Source organism: Halictus rubicundus, chromosome 5, assembly GCF_050948215.1.
Source record: "Halictus rubicundus isolate RS-2024b chromosome 5, iyHalRubi1_principal, whole genome shotgun sequence".
Lineage (NCBI taxonomy): Eukaryota > Metazoa > Arthropoda > Insecta > Hymenoptera > Halictidae > Halictus > Halictus rubicundus.
The window spans coordinates 12,415,711-12,435,893 of NC_135153.1; the positions used below are offsets into that span (position 1 = coordinate 12,415,711).

The following is a 20,183-nucleotide window of genomic DNA, read 5'->3' on the forward strand; positions in this document are numbered from 1 at the left end:
AAAGTTTGTAAAATGCCACTCTCCTGTCGGTGTTCTTCAACAAGTGGAAAGAGGGAGGAAGAGAGAAGAGGCGGAACGGGGCAAGTGGACAGAGAAAAGAGGAGAGAGGAAAGAGACGAACTGGTTACCGGCACCGGCACCGCCACGTATCGTAATGTGTCAGTATAGAGGGAACGCTTCAGCAGAAAAGGCACGCAAGTACCTGAGACTCTTGAGCCAGCCTGAATGAGATTTTGGTAGCAACCGGTGTGAGTATGATTTCAACGTCGAGCTTAAATTATATTTTTTCTCTCTCTCTCTCTCTCTCTCTCTCTCTCTCTCTCTCTCTGCCGTGTGCCGGTCTCTCGTGCTCGCTGCTTGACACTTTTTGCGCTCTGTCCTTTTGAAATTCGACGGGTTCGCTCTCTTGCGCGGTCACGATGACGTTAACATTGTCGTTCCAATTATCGCGGCGCGCATACCGCGCCAGGTAAAATGTTAATTACGACTCGTTCCAGTAAAATTGTACACGCAGTAGACACTCTATCGTCATTCGTCGAAATGGCAACGATTACATGTAATAACTAAATAAGGATGAAAAAGAAAAACGAGTAAATACCTGACGCAGCAGAACAAACAACTTCGAGAAACCATTAGCGGGTTTTCTTGCGACGCCAATGTTTGCTTGGGATGATTAGGTTTTTTCCGCTTCGACGAAGGAAGGTGCCTAAAGGATATAGTTCACGAGGAAATTCGTTAGGGAAACCGGTTTGCCTTGTCGTTGACACGGCTTTTAAATGATCAACGGCATCTCCGTGGATCTTCGTGCGCGTAATAAATGCAATTTGCCGGGCAATTAAGTTCGAGGTGTGAACCTAGACAGGAGGCGGTCGATGATATTGTATGCGGACGCAGGAATCTTAGAACTGTCGGGACTGTCTCGAGGCACACCGTCAAGTAGAACACGTCGGTGTCCGATATGTCTAACGACCCATGTTCACGGGCATCGACCTTTTGCCTGGCGTTCTCTCGAGCGCGAGACTTCGATGCCAGCGGCTCCGTGAAAAGCGGTTTCGGAACACTCTCGAAAAGTTTAGAAAGTTTCAGGCTTGTCAAACGGGGAAATGTAATTAAAAGCCGCTCGGCTTGTCTGAACAATTTACGGATAAGCGGGACAACTTTATCGCAACAATCTTCGCGGTTTTTCCGTCGACGGTTCTCGGGTCGCTTTTTGCCACGCGTCGCTTCCAAGCACTCTCGTTTTTCAGCTGATAAAAACGAATCTCACGATCGTTATTGCACTATATGTCACGCATTCTCGTGCACCATTCATTTAGATGATGTTTCTGAAGATCGTGCCGTGCACGACGCTCTGTTACCTGGCCGCTGCGGCGTTGCTCGGCGTGCTGCTCTTCCTGCTCGCCCTGTACCTTTATAATCAGTATACCTTGGGCGTCTGCGCCAGCAACAGCAGGATGGACGGGAAGACCGTGATTGTGACTGGATGCACTTCCGGCATCGGCAAGGAGACTGCCAAGGACATTGCCAAACGGGGCGCCAGGCTGATCATGGCCTGTCGGAACGTGGACGCGGCGAACAAACTGAAAGGTTTGTCAAAAATCAGAACCACTGTCTCGTACGCAAGACTACGGATTTTATGCATTTATAACAAAAATGGATAGATCAAATATAAAAAAGTAGACTTGAAAACATTTTTGCAGTGTATTTAACTCATTAAAGTTATTAAGATAAGAACTGCGTGTGGCTACTATGTATTAATACAGACATTTCTTATTGAACACAATTTTCATACAATCCGCAGTTTACACACAACCGGAATGCGGATCTTTTTATAAAATATGGACGACGGGGTCCATTTTGACTCGGAGTTACTAACGTTCCATTCAAATTCTAGCTTTTCAGCAGTCAGTGGAAATTATTGTGTATGTTGAGTCCAACTAGATCAGTGTCGATCTCAATTAATTTTATCGAAGAATATGTAAAAGAAAATTGCTATTTAAAAATTTCAGCGGACCTAGTTATGGCTGCCACAAAAATCGACATAAAATATTCAGAGACTCCTCGACTGTCTCTTGTTAAATTGTTTTGATATTTCGTAAAGGAGGTGCATTGCATTTGAAATAATATGCTAACAGCGAAGACAGGGCAACCAATAGTGGTAGCGAGCATGTAAAACAGGATTTCGATTTCAAATACAAAACGATTCAAAACAGTTCCCAGTGGCGGCAATCGTAATAGACGGGGTTTGACGCAATTACAACAAACAAGAGTAGATGAAACGGAAAACATTGGTACAATTAAAGGAACGCCAATATTTCCATCGGATTGAACTGATCAGAAGGAAAACAAAATACTTCTATTGGGCTCCTGTTTACATGACACGGAAAATGTCGTATTTTGCATAAAGATCAATAAACCGGTATTCGTTGATCAACAAAGCTATAGAGATAGTATCGCGCGCGAACGCAGGTGTTGTGCAAGACCCTCGTGTCCCTTGATCATTACGGATTGATCTAAACGTTACGATTTCCATTGATAATTACCTTGATGTTTCATACCTCGTGTTAATTACATGGTAATGTCATGCGAGACTATTGTAACGGTTCGCGCACGAGGAAATTGTTCACAAACCCTCTTCGTTATAGTTCAACGACGACGCTCGCTGAATGTATGGTAACGAGAACGGATACGGTTCCTTTGCAGAGCAATTGGTGAAGGAATCGAATAATGACAATATCGTTGTCCGGAAGCTGGATTTGTCTTCGTTGGCCTCGGTCAGAGAGTTCGCGCAGCAAATAAACCGCGAGGAGAGCAGATTGGATGTGTTGGTACACAATGCGGGGACGGCGGAGGTCTTCAGGAAGAAAGTGACCGAGGACGGCCTGGAAATGACCATGGCGACCAACCATTACGGGCCGTTCCTGCTCACGCATCTGCTGATCGGTGAGATAAACTTTACAACTATTTGACAACATCAATAACCAGACGAAATACAAAATGGCGAACGCATCAAATTGAGAACACTATTGAAACTTTCAGCACCAAAAATAGAAGACCCGAATTATTTGTCCAGATTTGTAAATTAATTTTTGCGTAAAAGCATCGGGTATAGCAAATTTACTTATGATCTGCAAAATGCAAGAAGGTTAAAAGAGTACTTTCAGTATCATAATCTTAACTTCTTAATTTTTGTGCACTTTTTGAGGCTGCTGAGTGACCACTAAAAGTTGTTAAAGTCAATATACTACAATTACTAAAAGAAGAAATAAATTGTTACTTCAGTCCTGGTCCTTGATGCAGAAAATTTCTATTTTCCTTAAAGATCCCCAGCCTGTTAACGATCCCCGTTTGGGACCAACACAATTAACCATCTTTCTTCAATTTCACTGCCGTTGCAGTCGACGCTGAACTTCTTACGTTTGCTCAGATTTGCTGAAGAGATCGAAACCCAGCCGCATAGTGGTCGTCGCCTCTTCGCTGTACGTCCTAGCAAGACTGAACCTGGAAAACGTGAACCCGACAACCACCTTGCCCGGATATCTCTACTACGTTTCCAAATACGCGAACATAGTGTTCACGTTAGAGTTGGCACGTCGTCTTGAAGGTTCTGGCGTGAGCGCGAATTGTCTGCATCCTGGATTGATGAGCACAGGGATCTGGAAGAACGTTCCACCACCAATGTCCTGGGTGGTGAACTTTCTGCTGAAGACTTTCTGCAAAAACGAGGAACAGGGATCCCAGACCACCATACATTTAGCTGTTTCAGATGATGTGGAGGGTGTCTCCGGGAAATACTTCGCTGACTGTCAAGTATGTAGCAAGCTGTGTATACTGTTCGCAAGAATCGAGGTTTATTTATATCGGATTGACAGAACTGATGAGCTTGTGTTAATTTAGGAGAGGACTCTGTGCAGCGGAATACAGGACCCAGCCAAAGGCAAGAAGTTCTGGGAGCTAAGCGAGACCCTGGTGAAACTGCAGCCAACAGATCCGAAGATTTGAGGATTCGAAGAATCTTTTGTATTTTCCAAAGTACTCGAGGAACGTTCACAGTTTGTTTATAGTACTCGTGATTAGATGTACGTTTTTATGAACAGTTAGGTACACTTGTATATTAAGTTTTACATAATGGAGATGACAATAATAAACGTGTCTTTACGTTTTGTATTAGGCTATGGTACTTAGGCTGTTCTATTTCACCCATCGGCGGCGCGGCGGTCCCTGGGTCTACTTTGACCCAAAATATCGAAACTGTCATTCAATTACTCAGTTTCTGACGAATCGATTAAATGAACCGCGGATTTCCATGCAAAATAAAAATTGCAGGAAACAGGGATCAGATAGAAAATTGCTTCTTCGTCTAATAATTTCAATAAGTAGAAAATAATGCGCCTCTGCTGTTAGATCCTTCTAATCGTTTCAAGATTTTATAGTCCACCTACAGATTTTTGTCATAAACACATCAAATCCGCCGTCTAGCCATAAAGAATCATAGAGAGATTAAAATGTCGAGCAAAGCAGTCCATCTTAAACATCATCAATATTATTGCAAGAATGGTCCGCTGTCCGAGGATTAAGGAGTGAAGAAAATTGAGACAGTGATCTCTACTTTTCCGCTATATTTTTACTGCTTTCTGGACAGAAGATTAGTAGCGTGTTTATCAGGACGAAATCGTTTGTTATTTCTAAAAATGCTTAGTGTTTCACGTTGTGCGGCCCGGTGGGCAGAGGGAACAGTCTTTCCCATAAGCGCATTCTCTCCGGGAAGAAGTCTGTCTTCATGGTGGGATGTAGATTGATGTCCAGATAATTAGTTCTCGATGGTACGAGCGTGCTCCATGTTACGTCTCTGAGCTTCTCGTTGTTCTTTGGTATCGGCTCGCCAGTTTCGACGAAGTTAGACCAGATAGAAGTGGAGATCTCCACCATGGGGATTTCGGGTGCGTCGTTGTCGAAGTACGGGAAGAGCTGCTTCAACCAGAATAGGTATTGAAGATCGTCCTGATGCGCCACTCCATCTGGAATAGGTGAAAACAGACATCAAGTATCTGTCGATCGATTCACTGCGTAGGCCCTTCATCGTGTATTTGCTGAACAAATAGGGGTGAGCAAATATTGATGAACGACAGTGTATACAACGCAATTTTACCGAATGGCGTGGTCTCGTTCCACTGGTAGAAACTGTAGCGCGACTTGTACGAGAATTTGTAGAAGTACACCGGCTGGTTCGAGTAGGTTGCGAACAGCTTAGCCGCGCGGTACATGGGGAATATGATTATGCCGTCGCCGTATAGCTGGAAAATGGTAAACGCTGTTCAATAATGTCCCGAAAAGAACATTTCCAAATTAATTATACTTACCAGACCAAGATCTTTGTTCGTAGCCACGTTGATCGGCTTATCCTTGAAGTAGAATTTCCTCAACTCCCTGCTGATGTAATGCGATCGAGGCGTTTCGCGTTCGTAATAGAATATTGTCGGAGCGAGGCGGAACCATTCGTCGTTGATCTCTTGGAACGCTGTGCCATTGTTCAAATAGTCGCTTAGGTACCCTGAAACGAGCAATCAGGGTTCAAGATAGGGTTGAAATGCTACGTACTTTGGAGACGTTGATGTCTTTAAGGGCCCGGGATAGTCACGTGACTTTTTAATTAATAAGATCCATTCACTGCCTTCAGACACAGACTTAAGATCCGTCTTGGTGTTGATCCGACGGGTGTTAAGTCTGTGACTAAACTTGCTTCAAGACAGATACGTGCTTCAAGTTTTTCGCTTTATTTCGCAGAGAATCATGACAAAATATAAGCTGAATTTGTAGCTGGAGACATTTTCTAGAGCGCGCTGCTCTCGATTTCATCCAGAAAACTCATCCATTGGCATAAAAATGCTTGGATTCCACGGCATGCACATCGTCAATTTTTGGCCTACTTCTAACGCTTATATTACCAAATATCTGCATAATCTCGGCAGCTCCTGACCAGCGCGCACTAGATTGAAGCTTCCTCTTTCGAATGTGCCCTTTTCCAGCGACAAAATATTCTTATATAAGGACGAAAACTTGAGGCACGTAAAACCATTTTTTGACGGTAATGTAGTTACTCTACCTTATCGCGAATCTACGAAGACCGGGCCCTGTACGCCACTATAGTGGCTTCCGTGGAAAGCATCAGTTTGAACGGTACGAACCACTATAGTGGCTTTTGTGCCATCCGCGGCCATACGCGCCGTCCCTGGGAGACAGAGTTACGGACGAGCGCGTCGTACCTGGGAGATAGAGTTGCGGACGAGCGCGGCGTACTTAGGTTAATAATGACGGGATACTCACTGGTTTCGACTCCTGCGAATTCGTTCTCCGTGACGCCGAGTATGTACGGAACCTGTTTGAATTTCCCCTGCTTGATCAGATCGTATGGTTGAGCAGTCAGGAATCTCTCTACGCCACGCGCTTCGGGTTCTACAACTGGCTGCCAGAGCAGAATCGGATTGCCTCTCCATTCCTTTGTAAAATATATGAAAAGTTAATTAACTCTCGGATTGAAACGTTCTCGAAGAAATTGTAATTTTTTCGTAACATTTGGGGGAGTCCAAAGAACCGTTCTACGCGAGAGTCTTTTCCGTAGAACGAATCCTTGAACAGTGGTTGTTTTTTTTTCGAAATTAAACTCCTTAAATATTCAGGGCGGTAGATAAGAGTCTATAAGAATTGTAAATCACTTAAGCGGAAGATTGGTGGCAGTGCAATGAAAGGGGCTAGATCGTTTTTGAACTCACGAATGATGCTTCCAAGGTGTTGCTGAAGTTCTCAAATGGCTTCGTGTTCAGGCACAGCAACATCGAACCGGTGGTGTCAGTAGGGCAATCCAGCAATTGAGCTACTTTCTTGGCCAACTGCTTCTGTCCATGGCTCGCGACACCATCGTAAACGCCTGGTGCAAGCACCGAACCGCTCATGGAAATAGCTCTGTGGAACAAGTTCTGAGACATCGGTGACAACATGTGCAACATGATGCTCAAGCTTCCGGCGCTGTCACCGACGAGAGTGACAGCGTTTGGATTGCCGCCGAAACTAGCGATGTTCCTTTGGATCCATCGAAGAGCTATCACTTGGTCCTTCAGACCATTGTTCCCGGGCGCTAGGCTGTCCCCAGTGCTCAGGAATCCTGGAAAACGTATATTTTTAGATTTATTTCATATTTATTTTATATTTATTTCTTGTGCTTCGTCTTTAAAGTACCTAAGGCTCCTAGGCGATAGTTGATGGTGACCAATACGATGTCCTTCTCCATGATGTACTGCGGTCCCCACCATGAGCTCTGCCCTGAGTAGCTGTAGAAGCCACCAGGGTGTATGAACACCATGACCGGCCTGGACACATTCTCGGTCTCGCAAGGCAACTGTAATTAGACCCCTGTTAATCTGAATTCTTCCAACATTTGATGATAAGTACATGCAGTGCAGTTGTGGTTCGGTAACTGCTCGTTGTGGGGCTGTGAAGGTACGCCCTTCCAGAGACTGGGCAGTTACCGAGCAGCCAATCGCTCGTAGACACTCCCCACCGCTTGACACTCGGGGGCAGCGCTCACTATACTCACTTTCGTGGTGTACACGTTCAGACGAAGACAATCTTCCGACGGCTTCTCGGCCCGCGGATAAGGGCAGCTGGGTCCCTCCTCGCTGGCATCGAAAGTGTCCTGCCAATCAGCTGCGGGAATCGGCGGCTGTGCAATCATAGAATCATTTGTTAAGATAACAAGACAAACTGGAGATGGCAATGCATGTTTTGCGACCGAAGGTGAAAGAATCTATTACGTCAGCGCAAAAGTTCGTGGCCAATTTCGTGTTAAAATAAAACAAGGAATCAGGCACGTTTCCAATGTGTAATACAAACTAATTTCTAATAAGTTATTGTACACTCCAGACAGTTTTCAGCCGCAGTATAATAAGAGAGAGAGAGCACAGGAGCAACATTCGTTAAAATTGACATCCTCCTTTCCCCACGCCCCCTTCAAACATGAAGCTAATATGCACGTTAACTTTTGCGACGTGATTCACAGGTGACCGCGTGATCTCTTGACCGTGGCTGTCGTATTTATACCAGCAACGGAAGGACTCGTTAGAGCGTTTCTTGAATAACAATCGTATGACGCATCCTTCTCATAGTCTCCACCTACGACAGCTCCTCCTTCGTTGGACAGCGACCGGTCAAGGTCATCGGCATCAAAAGTTTCGCGATCACCATATAAACAAATAAATTGTCTCGTGCTGAGCGCTTACTTGGAAACGTTGTTGTCCAATGGGAGGTTCGGCGTATCTAATACCGCGGTAAGAAAAAATCTTTCGCCCCAGCCTCGAGAGTATAATGGACCCACGGATTGGCCCGATCGGTGCATTAACCAGCAACTGTAGTGGATCTTCCAAGGGTGTTTGGCCGGCAACGATGCCGGCAACGCAGGCAATGATCAACAACGCGGGCCTCATTTTTATGATTTCTCTGCTCAGCCCGGGAAAGCCTCTGTCTTGAAGACGAGTATCTGCTCGATCCAGTTCGAAACGGACTCGGCTGGTGCTCGTACGAGCACTGAACGGTCACAGGACAGATCCGAGCGATTTATACTTCTGGCAACGAGGAAAGCGAGTGGGGAAATCCAATTACAATTGCGGGGGAACAATGGTGCTTCGTAAACGCTCACGTAAGATCACCCCGTACAAGGAAACACGTACGCCGGAGCTTTTTTTCACGAATCTACCGTCCGCCGTACGAAGATCTCGCCAATTGTCTCGTACTTTGATCTACGACGATTTTTCATGCGTTTCGCTTATTAGACCTAACAGCAGCCGCGGCACGAAAATACGTGAAGCTGATGGAAACGCGCGAAAATAGCTCCGGTTTATCAGAACTTTTTTAAAAACGTTTATTCAGTGCGTTCGTGCATTTAATTGCAAATTGCGATAAGCGCCGCGACGACGTCGCCATTTAAGTCTACTATAAATAATTTGGCGCTTTTTTCGTAATTATGCGACGGGCACAACGTTGGTGGTTGTTGCGTTGTTGAAATTCGATGTGCGAGAGCCACGGTAATCAATATTGAAATTGGCTGGGTAAACTATAAAACAGTATTCGAAAAGTGGATATTGTTGTGTCGTCTATGCATCAAAATTATTCTCGGGTGAAATTAATTTTCATTTAACTCCAGCTTCTCGCAAGAGATGCAGTGCACTTTTACTTTGCGTAAAGATCCGTAGTTTAATAATTAGTATTCCTATATTACATGTATTTTAGAGATGTTTTCTTTTGATAATAGTATCTGTGGACCCGTGTGGACTCCACCATTTTGTGGCATGTCTCAAAAAGTAGCCCGTCTGAGTTACTACGTCTAGCATTAATAGGTTCATTACGTTCATTGAGTAGACTTTTTCCAATGAACCACTTCGTGGAAGACGATCATAATTCTACTTCAGAATCACTTATGTTTGAGTGACTCATCTTTGCAAGTCCTGACACTGCCCTATTACTATAATTCCCTTATAAACAATCTAAAAATAACCCACAGAACGACATGTTTGATCACCTTCTATTTCTAACGCTTTCTAATCAATTCCCCAAGTCATTATACCACTTTTATGGCTTGATTAACCAATTCGTTGACAGGGAAACCAGATATCTTGTTTCATAAACTTTTGTGCCAGGGGCAAACCACAAACAACAGATAAGAAGTGTAAACGTTTTATTTGCAAGGCCGATATTTACACATCGTATTTGCGATAGGTTCACAGAATTTCATTGAAGTGTTACGAGCTCAAGTACTGTATAATTAATTATTCGGGTTATGACAACGGGGGCAGAGGAAACAGTCTCTCCCATTCGCGCATCCTCGCCGGGTGCAAGCCAGTCCTCATCGTCGGGGTCAGATTAATTTCCAAATAGTTGTCTTGCTGCGATGTAAACTTGTCCCATCTAATGTTGCTGTACGGACCGCTCTTGGGAACTGGTTCACCGGTCTGTACGAATGTCGTCCACATTGATGTGTATAGATCCACCATGGGGATCTCGGGAGCGTTGCTGTCGAAGAAGGGGAAGATCGCCTTCATGAAGAACAGGTACTGCAGGTCGTCGTGGTGTACCACCCCTGGAACCAATTCGGTTTCAATTTATACGACCCAGTTTTGACTACTTTGATCTTTATAAGATAAATCATGAAACTAGTAGAATTCAGACAGAGATCATGTGCTAGGTTGACTTGTTCTACCACTTGTTTCAACTCAGTTAATTGGAACTTCTTTGTCCCTAACAATTTCCCAAAGGAAAGACATAGTTTGCATTTACCACATTAACCCCTTGCCCTACGATTTAAGTTCCAATAGCGCGTGCCAGAAACAAAAACAAGAGCGCTATTAAAATAATTTTCATTTCCAGTAAACGCACCGTACGTGGTAGTGGCGTTCCACCTGACGAAGCTGTAACGTCCCTGATAAGTGAACTCGTAAAAGTAAACTGGTTTCTTCGAGTAGTCTGCGAACAGTTTCGCCCCTCGATGCATCGGGAAAATAATAACGCTGTCGGCGTAAATCTGCAAAGAAATCGCAATTTTTCGCAAGCTTCCAAACAAAGGTAAATCGGTAGTTAGAGAACCTAATTACCTCGGCAAGGCCCTTTCTGTTATTCGAATCAATCGGCTTCCCGTGGAAGTAAAACTGGCGTAACTGGTCGCTGTCATACTTCGACCGCGGCGTTCCACGTTCGTACATGAAGCTGATCGGTGCGATGCGATCGAAGTTGTCGTTCATGTCGCGGTAGTAGTCGTTTCCTGCTTTAGTTTGATTCTCGAACGCTGTAAAACGTCGGAATTTACGTCGAGGGTAACCGCGAACGTTGTATACGCTGTCGGAACACATTCGTAGACGTGCTCACCGACGACTACTCCACCGAACTCGTCCTTCGTCACGCCGAATATGGTTGGTACTTGGTGGAACTGTCCTTTTCTGATCAGATTGACGGGCTGATCCGGCAGGAATCGTTCTACGCCGGGAACGCTGGGTTCTACGACCGGGTACCAAACTACTATCGGATCTCCGTGCCATTCCTGCAAGAAGTCGCATTTGTTTCAACCGGAAACTGGACGATCTTGTCGCCTTTTAATCAGAGATGGGCTCAAGTGCTTCATTAATGAACGCTGATTGCATTCATATTTTTCGCGATCACTAGGTTTACTGGACCCGTCACAATGACGTTACAACATGTTTGATTCACGATTATTGCAAGAAATATTAAAACCAAATTAGTTCTTAGGGTATATACTATTTAAAAGATGGCTAAACGTTTTCATAAATTTTAGTGCTCTGTAAACCTAGCAAGAGGTTCAATAGACTTCAATCCTTTAGGAACCCTCTGGAAAATGGAAAGTAGTAGTTGCGAGCATAATCTTTCATGAAATCTGGTCTCCAAGATTTGAATTCAACCTGCAGCCCGCTTCTAGGATTCGAAGTTAGACACGGTAGAACGAGACTGCAGGTTTCGACGTCATAGGTAGAGTACAATCGTCGATGCTCGATCCCATCTCTGTTCCCTATGACACAACAAACGAACAAAGAACTCGGAAATAGTGTCCGTGAAGTTCTCCACAGGCTTCGTCCTCAGACAAGCGATCATCGCCTCGTTGTTATTAGTGGGACAGTCCAAAAGCGTCGCCTGTTTCACAGCGAACCTCTTCTGCTCGGTCGGATAGGGTTCGGTGGTCAGTAATGATCCACTCATCACGATCGCTCTATGAAAGAGGTCCTTGGACATGGGGGACACCAGGTGGAGCATCACGCTGAGTCCTCCGACGCTGTAGCCGCTGATAGTCACGCAGTTAGGGTCTCCGCCAAAGGCAGCTATGTTTCTTTGGATCCATCTCAAGGCTTGGACTTGGTCCTTCAAGCCTAAGTTGCCGGGCGCTGCTGCGTCACCTGTGCTTATGAATCCTGCGAACGTTCAGAAGCGGGATCTTGAAAAAAATTGTTCTAATGTTGCTGTTGGCTGATTCCTAAGGTTCCTATTGATTTACCAGTCTATCTATGAACTTACAAATTGATCTATCAATCTACCAGTGTATCTATGAATTTACCAGTCGGTCTACGAATTACCTAGGGTCGCCAGACGATAATTGACGGTGACCAGCACAATGTCCTTGTCCATCAAGTATTGTGGCCCAAAGAAAAAGCTCTGTCCGGAGAACGAGTAGAATCCTCCCGGATGGAAGAACACCAGTACAGGTCGCTTAACATTCTCGCGCTCCGAGGGTAGCTAAAATTCATCAGATTGAAAAGAATCCTTCACAAAAGCATAGCTGGATCGTCACCTTGGTCGTGTACACGTTTAATCGCAGACAGTCCTCGGACATAGGCTCCATCCCACCTATGTTCGGACATCCAGGACCTTCTTCAGTCGCGTCGAAAACATCGTTCCAGTCGGCAGCCGGAGTAGCAACCTGCGTGACGAGAAAATTGCAGAACCCATTCTCACCGGTGTCTCATAAATATCCGCGTAAAAGGAAATGCAAGGAAACTTCTTCGTTCCCATGGACGAAGGTCGCGCATAATAACTTTCGGCCGAATGTCAGCGGGACGATAAAACCGCGTTGCGCACTTCGACTCGTCTTAGGAGCGAAAAGAATCGTCTCTTCGATTCGTTTTACTTGTAAACCAATCCTTTCCCGAAGAAGTCAGGTCATTTGGTACCATTTTAAAACAAGTTCTTCCGACTTAAAAGCTGCCTGATCGATCTGGGTTAATGGGTACTCCATCTGATTACTGTGTTTCCGTAGATTTGGTTTTAATATTATACGGCAGTGGATCAATTAATTTTTTACCGGGTACATTACATCTATGCGACTCTAATTTTTTGCTAGGTTCAGAAGTTCATTTTTATCGTGATCGATTGAACCAGATTTTATTGAGATTTTTTAACGCGATCCAAATCAAAAGGGCCGAATTAGCATCCTCTATGATCTACTATAAATTTCAACTTTCCTAGTTCGGTCACATTAATTACCCTGATTTTGTAGGAATATTCAGGGTTGTTATTGGACACAGTTAAGAAATAAATGGAGCAATAATTTACCTGAAAACGTCGCGGTCCCGTGGGTGGCTCGGCGTATCTCACTCCGCGGAAGGAATAAATCTTGCGGCCAAGCCTTGACTCCAGAATAGATCCTCGGATCCTTCCGGTCGGTGCTCGCGTTTCCGGCTGCGAGGTATCGCAAAGAACGCTACCGATCCCGAGCAAACAAAATACGAACGGCAGCATCTTGACTTCTTTGACTGCCGACGCCTCTCGTTCCACTTTTATCTCGAAGCCGGAGTCTCGACCTTGTTCGCCCACCGCTCGAGTCAGTCGACGCTTTAACAAAACCGGTTGATTATTAACTAATTTATTGGGGAATGTTATCGCGATCCTCCGGTTGTCTCATTGAGCCTTATCGAGCTAACTACATTTTTCCCGTTAACGCAAAGCAAGCTTACTGTCGCCGGCAAAAGCGAAACGATGCACGCACGACGAACGGTGCGACACTTATCCGAATTGTTGACGATCTGTTTTTTCCTCGTTCGCATACTCGAGGCCTTGTCCTTTTCCTACCGGTAAAAACCGCAAAACATGTTTCCCTATCGCGTTGCAAAGTTTTCCCGATAAACTATTTACCTCGTTATTTATGAGCGTTTGCTTGTTATGATAAGATTAGTATTACACTAGTCGCGAGTGGCAAAGATCGCGAGCGTAATCGCCGTTTTTATAGGGGATATTAATCGCGTTGCCGACTGCTCGAATCGGAGCACATGTAATCAAATTACGTAAGGATTGAAGCGTCCCACTTTCTCGGATTATTTGCGAGCTTATCTAAATTATCTCGTAGGTGAGTCATAATTGATGAGAGGAAAATGGAACTTGTAATCGAATTGGTAAACTGTAAACGTTATATGCGCTTTTAGTATCCTTTAAAAAATGCAATTTCTGCTTAAAAATATTTCATGAGATTCTGATCTTTTTGGGGATATGATATATCGAATCCTTAACCCTAGCACTCACAGGAAAACTTTAAATTAGGACCATTTTCTTTTTAAATGAGTAAAAAGAGTATGGATTCGAGGAATCCCCCCTCCCTGGGTTGGGAGTGCTAGGGTTAAGAGAGGGAAGATATTTATTCTCGATCCCAATTTTTCCGATGTGTGATCAAATCATCCTTCGGTTTGAATCAGTGTACCGCCAAGCATAATTCTAATTCGATGTTTTCCTATTTATTTGTATTCGACAGAAATTTCATGTTATTCTTCTTCCGCTTCTTCCTCTATCTCCTCCTCTTTTTCCTCCTCTTTCTCCTCCTGTTCCTCCCCTGGCGTCTCTTCTTTTTTCTTCTGCTTCCTCTTTTTCTTCGGCTTTTTCTTCATCATTTTCTCCGCCCGTTTCCTCTCCCTCTTCTGTCTCTTCGCTAGCTCTGGATCGATACATGGATCGTAAGTCGCTTCATAGGCGATCGGATCGATCGGCCGCTTCTTTCGAATTTTCTTCTCCTTCTTGTCATCTTCCGACGGACACTCGCCCATCTTGTAGGGCTTCGTTTCGGGCAAGACTTTCCCATACGGCTAGAGACATATGGATCGTTACCATGCATTTCGTTCGAGCGACAAAAATTATGTCTCTGGTGGACGAGGAAAAGAAGGTGAGTCATAATTATTAATGGTTCAGAGAAGCACATTTGAAATGCAGTGTAAAACCATTAGAGAGTGATCATTAGACTTGCAAAATCTACTTCATATTCGAAGTAGATACATTTTTCTGCTTTTTAAAGATTAGACTGTCAATTTTTATGCAAAATGCAGTGTAAAACCATTAGATTGGGATCGTTAGACTTGCAAAATGTACTTCATATTCGATGTAGAAATATTTTTCTGTTTTTTAAAACCTATACTGTGGATTCCTTTTTTAATTCCGCGACCGCTAACTTAGAAGCCTCGACGACTTATATCCCGGATTCACTGTACCGTTCTGCGTTTAATCTGCTAATTTTTGTCATAAATGCATAAAATCCGCAGTCGAATTACGACGTGTACTATTTTGAACAAAATATATCTTCTGCTCGACCACCGCAGACATACTTTCAATAAAAATGATAGATCCTACAGGCATCGGAATAATCGGTCTCCCATAATCGTCCTTCTCGCGCGGTGGCTGTCTTTCTACAGGATCCCTAGGTTTACGGGGCTTCGCCAGCGATTCTACTCGTCCCGAAGCCGAGGCCGACAACGCTGCCTTTTTGACAGTGAACGGATTCGACTTGCAAGCCCTGCTTTTGCGGACTTTTGGCTTGGCTAATTCTCCAACGCCCGGTGGCACTGCAACAAGATAACGTTGCTAATCAAGCCACCAATTGCTTCAACAATGCAGCGTGTACACCCACGTGTCCATGTGCTCGAAAACACGCAAAGAATTGCAGAGTATTGCACGTTGAACGCGATCCGTTTCGTGTTAATGCTCGGGAATATATTTTCGATTTCATCTTTAAAATTAAAATAAAGAACACGAGCCGTTTCGTGTGAACTCCTACGCGGGTATAGGCCTTCAGCTTATCTTTAAAATTGTTTTCAAAATTATACTTTTACGATGCACACCTTTTCCCTTCAAAGCAGATTTCCTGATAATAAAAGCGTCTTCCTTGCAAGGGTACGGTGTGTATCTCCACGCATTTTTCTCCAGTTTCCTCTTCTTAGCTTTCTCCTCTTTCTCCTTTTCGTCAGGTTTGTCCTCAGCGTCGCCTTCACCCCCGCCGTCTTCTTCCTCCGTCTCGTCATGCTTTCTTTTCGTACCCACTTTCTTCTGCTGCTCAGCCAATGCTTTTTTACCCCTCTCCTCTCCCTTCTCGACGATCTGCTTCTTCCATTCCTTAGCTGCCTCATCCGTTCTGAATTTTATCCTCGTGTACTTTGGCAGAGCAATGTACTGCATCCACGGTGTGATCTGCGAAAGACAGAAATCCCATTGCAAACAACGTATGGAAATGTTAAAGTGCATCGCAGTTGAGCAAAGTGTAATCTGATTACACGTTTAGGTACTCTATACACGGCGAGAATCGCGTTGACGCATGATTCATAGCGTGCGAGACAGTCGGACGGTCTCTTTTAGCAAACACGCAGATGATTCGAGCGATGTGTTTGAACAAGTGCAAGGTCCGACATTTCATTCTTGATTCGTGAAATATGTGTCAGTCAAAATTTTATTCTAGTAATTAATCCGAAAACTGCACTAATGTATATATATTTTTATTTAATAATTAATGCGTTCTTATTAGAATGCGGATTTGATGCATTTATGACAAAAATGGGTGGGTGTAACTTCAAACAATGTAAAAATTAAAGGAATTTCAGAATATCGAGACATTACTTGCAACTTGCTAAGACTATTTAAGAGAGTATCAAATTCTTGATTGGTCCCTGCGAATCGCTATTGACAGAAACAATTTTTGTTTCGCATAAAGATCCGCGGTTTAATAATTGTAAATAATCTAGCAGAACTAGCAGCCTAGTTCCCTCGTTTCTGTAATGTTTGAAGATCCCCGGCTACTTGCAATTTCTGTATTGTGCGAATAAGTGTGTTTGAATTGCTGAAAGATGATCTGCAAATTAGTCTCACCATGCGTAGAGTATTAAAACTTTTGAGACAGAGACGATTAATTAATGAGAAGATCAAGATTCGCTCCATTAGTTTTCTACAATTTCTAAGGACGCTCTCAGGGGATGCTAAAACTGACCTTGTACACCAGCGCCCTCCTGTTAACTCCCAAGGGCGTGAATATCAAAGCGATTTCCTCAGGAGTCAGCACGCCAGGACACTTGAGAAGCTTCTTGCACTCTGCCAGCTCATTTAGTCTATCCTCATCGATTCCTCGAGACTCTTCGCACAAGGACGTCGCTTTAGACTTACATTTCTCAGTCAGATCGGCCACCTTCTCCTCGAATTTGCGTTTCTCTCTAATGCAGTCGCGAGGCTTGCTCAACTGAGTCATTCTCTCCGATGCCTCATACTTCAATGCTGCCGGAGAAACTTTGTAATAAACGCGACCATAGTCGCACAGCTTGACACGAGGCAGAGCGAGAAGCATCAGACGTTTCGAGGCAACGATCTTCAAGGCAGTTCTGGGAATACTCCAGTCCAGTCGACACAGGATGCTAGGGTCAGGAGTTGCCTTTGGCAGTGCGATGATCTTAATCCTCTTCCTTAGCTTGGACAAGGGCTTCGATGGCCGTACCTGAAGAGTATCGAGTCGTTAGAAGCTGAATTGACCACCATTTTTATTCTAGGCACTTGCTCAGCAATGCTATGATAGGATTTTAAATTCTTAATGTAAACGTTCGCTAGATTTAATAATAGTTTCTGAAATTTTTGATAGAAAGAGGGGCTACTCACTATTGGTTCAGGTTCCGGGTACTTCTTCGGCAAAGCGTTGACCTTGGCCCAGGCGTTGAATCGCGACCAGTCTGCTGGTGTCTTCAGCCATCCCTTCAGCTTCAGCGTGTATTTCCCCTGCCTTGCAAAGGAACAATTGTTTGTCACGGCGAGAAGAATTCAGAAAAATTATATTCCAGATTCCCAGTTACCTTATCTTGCCCTTAGCCTTCTGACCTCGCCTCCTAGGAGGTGATCTTCTTCGTTTAGCAGGCGGTTCCTTCGCAAGAGTACCCCTTGACCTACCACCACCCCTTGCATCCTTCATTCTCGGAGGCATATTTCAAAATCTTCCAAGCAAATTTGTAACTCAAAGTCAATAAATCAGTGATAAGAGTATCCTGATCCTTATTGATCCTTGATCTCTCGTGTATCGTTTGACAGATGTCTAGGTTGGGTGGTTTCGGTGGCAGCAGAAATTTCTTGGGGAACTGTTGGCGACGGCATTTTGTGGTTCAGATTCGCAGAAATGGTTCACTTTGAACGATGTCGTTCCATTTTTGCTGTCTCAGCAACGTCCTCTTTGCAGACGGTTGCTTTCTAGCAGACAACGAGAAGGGACATGATCGAAGGTAAACGAACCTTCGTTTGTTTTTCCCTTTTCGCCTATTTTTAAACTATTCGATACAAGTCGAAACAGAATTGTTTAACGTCAACTGTAATTATCAAGAAGCAAAACAGTCTGATAGTTTTAATTTATGCTTTTATATTTCCATCGCTTCGGTTACATTGTTTCTCTTATCTCGCTAGGCGAGGAGCAACTTTCACGTTGCACTTGTTTATGTTCTGCATGTAGTCGTCGAACTCCTCGGCAGGTTCTGATCTAGCGGAATAACTTTTAGGCTTGGCCAGGTCCTGCAAGCGTTTCGAAGTGCGTTTGTTCCTGGCTGCGACGATCCTGGCGTAGGTGTCTATGAGGAACTTCTTCTTTCTGGTTTCTTGCGCCTCCTTCGACTGCTCGTCGCTGTTTATCAGTTTGTGGGATCCATATCTCACTGAGAAAGTAGAAAATAAGTCTTGGTACTCGTATGAACAAGATTTTACAGTTGAAATCAATACCTGTGGCTGTCGGGGCAGTTTTACTCGGCACGCGTGAATCTACAGGCTCGTGTGCTTCCGGTCTTCGCTTTGGATTGGCTAGTTTGTTCAGATTGTCGGAGATCTGGTAGGATAGGGCTCCTGATTTCACCTGGAAATTTAATATAATTAGCTGTAAATAAAGCTAGAAATTAGCCAAATTTTCCAGACATCTCAAAAAGTAAGTTTCTTCATCCACATCTACGAGGATTGCAGTCAGCCTTCGCCTCTATTTTTCAATAAACTGTTACCACCCATAAATTGCATTAAAATCGCCTTGTTACACTTAAGTGTCCCTTGCCAGTACGCCCTTCATTGGTAGAACCTACGAGGTACGGATTCTGGTGGATGTTCTTGTCGACCCTCTTCTTCGGCTTCGCTAGTTTCTCATACCTCGACGTTTTTTCTGGAACACCCGTCTTGACACCCGTGTTCATATCGTTAACGAGCGGTTTAATGGATCTGGATGAGTTGAGCGAAGCTGAGATGGATGGTGTTAATTTTTTAAATGGTACAGACTTAGGCTTGACGGGATTATTTGTGAACCCGGGGGGATTGGTGAATATAATTTAGAGGATCTTGACGGATGGTAAATGTTGTTGAATGACAACGAAGCGAGGAGGAGTGTCGTGAAGCGAGACGCTCGCTGCCTTCAATTCTTTCTCGAGAGTCGAATAAAAACGATGATCCGACCGCAGGGACGACCCTGAGAAATTCCAAGTTCCAAAGAACACACTGCATCAAGGGAGAATGTGAGTAGTACGCGTTAAGCATGCACCAATCCGCAAAGAATTTGGCGAATCCTAAAAACGATGCCGAAGATCAGAGCATCGCGATTTATAGATCAGAGTAAATATTCTGTTCCGCGTTACACGAATGTCTCTCGCTTACGAGATGAATTGTTTTATGCTGCAGACGTCGAGCTATAGTTTTTAGAAGACATCGCGCGGCGTCGAGGAGGAAAAATTATTGGTGCGCACCTAGGAAAGTGGATACCATGAATTCCGCGAAAAGCGTGGACGATCCCACGTTAAAAACGGATAGCAAAAAACAGAAAAAGGTGATTTGTGGTTGTTTATATTGATAATAATGTACATAATAATGGAGGATGTTTCAGGATCGTCGTAAAAAGGTGCATAGGGTGTCAAAGAAGCTGAGACGCATCGACGTACTTGCGCAACCGAAATCGCAAAATCTTTCGAACCCACGAAAGCATTCTCCCAGTGTAATTCAACTTCTAACACCTCTTAAAAGTTAATATATGAAATTAATTAATTTTTCTTAAGGTACCCCACGCCACGCAAAAAATTCCCTACCCGCAATCATGCGTGACAAATGAGAAACAGCCTGGCAAATCGTTAAAAGGTCATAAAAAGTCAAAGAAGCTTTCGAAGATCATGCTATCAAAAAAGTTACAGCGGCGATTAATTTCTTTAGGTTCGAGCATATATTATTTTCATCAGTGTTAGTATTTTTAATGATGTTCATTAAATCTCCGTTCTTTTCTTCTTTCACAGTAGCCAAAAAGATCAAGGAACTCACGAACTCTGGGAAATTGTAGTAAGGATTGTCCAATGAAGTTACCTGTAGCCCCCAAAAACTGTAAAGTAAAAAAAAAACAGTGAAACACACAG

General features: G+C 44.0%; 4 protein-coding genes and 1 long non-coding RNA gene across 5 annotated transcripts; 2 read left to right on the forward strand and 3 right to left on the reverse strand.

The window, feature by feature from the left end:
- The first annotated feature begins 94 nt into the window (after nt 1-94).
- On the forward strand, nt 95-4,180 carry LOC143354390 (retinol dehydrogenase 14). Its single transcript, XM_076788438.1, has 5 exons — nt 95-248; nt 1,317-1,587; nt 2,704-2,943; nt 3,428-3,810; nt 3,898-4,180. Exons 2-5 carry the CDS (start codon nt 1,317-1,319, stop codon nt 4,000-4,002), a joined length of 999 nt encoding a protein of 332 aa, XP_076644553.1. The 5' UTR covers nt 95-248; the 3' UTR covers nt 4,003-4,180.
- A 515-nt stretch (nt 4,181-4,695) lies between these two features.
- Nucleotides 4,696-13,604, reverse strand: LOC143354690 (uncharacterized). The gene is made up of 17 exons (XM_076788954.1): nt 13,500-13,604; nt 13,099-13,377; nt 12,338-12,466; nt 12,123-12,282; nt 11,584-11,960; nt 10,909-11,080; nt 10,638-10,828; nt 10,423-10,567; nt 9,826-10,126; nt 8,274-8,577; nt 7,592-7,717; nt 7,234-7,393; nt 6,771-7,159; nt 6,325-6,496; nt 5,361-5,551; nt 5,150-5,294; nt 4,696-5,018 (listed from the first exon to the last, which is right to left on the reverse strand). The coding sequence occupies exons 1-17, from the start codon at nt 13,587-13,589 to the stop codon at nt 4,696-4,698; spliced, it is 3,654 nt and encodes a 1,217-aa protein (XP_076645069.1). The 5' UTR covers nt 13,590-13,604.
- A 466-nt stretch (nt 13,605-14,070) lies between these two features.
- LOC143354691 (uncharacterized) lies at nt 14,071-17,752 on the reverse strand. Its single transcript, XM_076788955.1, has 6 exons — nt 17,625-17,752; nt 17,434-17,554; nt 16,778-17,275; nt 15,642-15,987; nt 15,154-15,365; nt 14,071-14,615 (listed from the first exon to the last, which is right to left on the reverse strand). The coding sequence occupies exons 1-6, from the start codon at nt 17,750-17,752 to the stop codon at nt 14,298-14,300; spliced, it is 1,623 nt and encodes a 540-aa protein (XP_076645070.1). The 3' UTR covers nt 14,071-14,297.
- A 134-nt stretch (nt 17,753-17,886) lies between these two features.
- LOC143354396 (uncharacterized) lies at nt 17,887-18,996 on the reverse strand. The gene is made up of 3 exons (XM_076788445.1): nt 18,879-18,996; nt 18,532-18,661; nt 17,887-18,467 (listed from the first exon to the last, which is right to left on the reverse strand). Exons 1-3 carry the CDS (start codon nt 18,984-18,986, stop codon nt 18,211-18,213), a joined length of 495 nt encoding a protein of 164 aa, XP_076644560.1. The 5' UTR covers nt 18,987-18,996; the 3' UTR covers nt 17,887-18,210.
- On the forward strand, nt 18,996-20,162 carry LOC143354398 (uncharacterized). The gene is made up of 4 exons (XR_013082329.1): nt 18,996-19,301; nt 19,465-19,609; nt 19,667-19,986; nt 20,067-20,162. It is a non-coding gene; the product is annotated as an uncharacterized LOC143354398 (long non-coding RNA).
- The last annotated feature ends 21 nt before the right edge of the window (nt 20,163-20,183 follow it).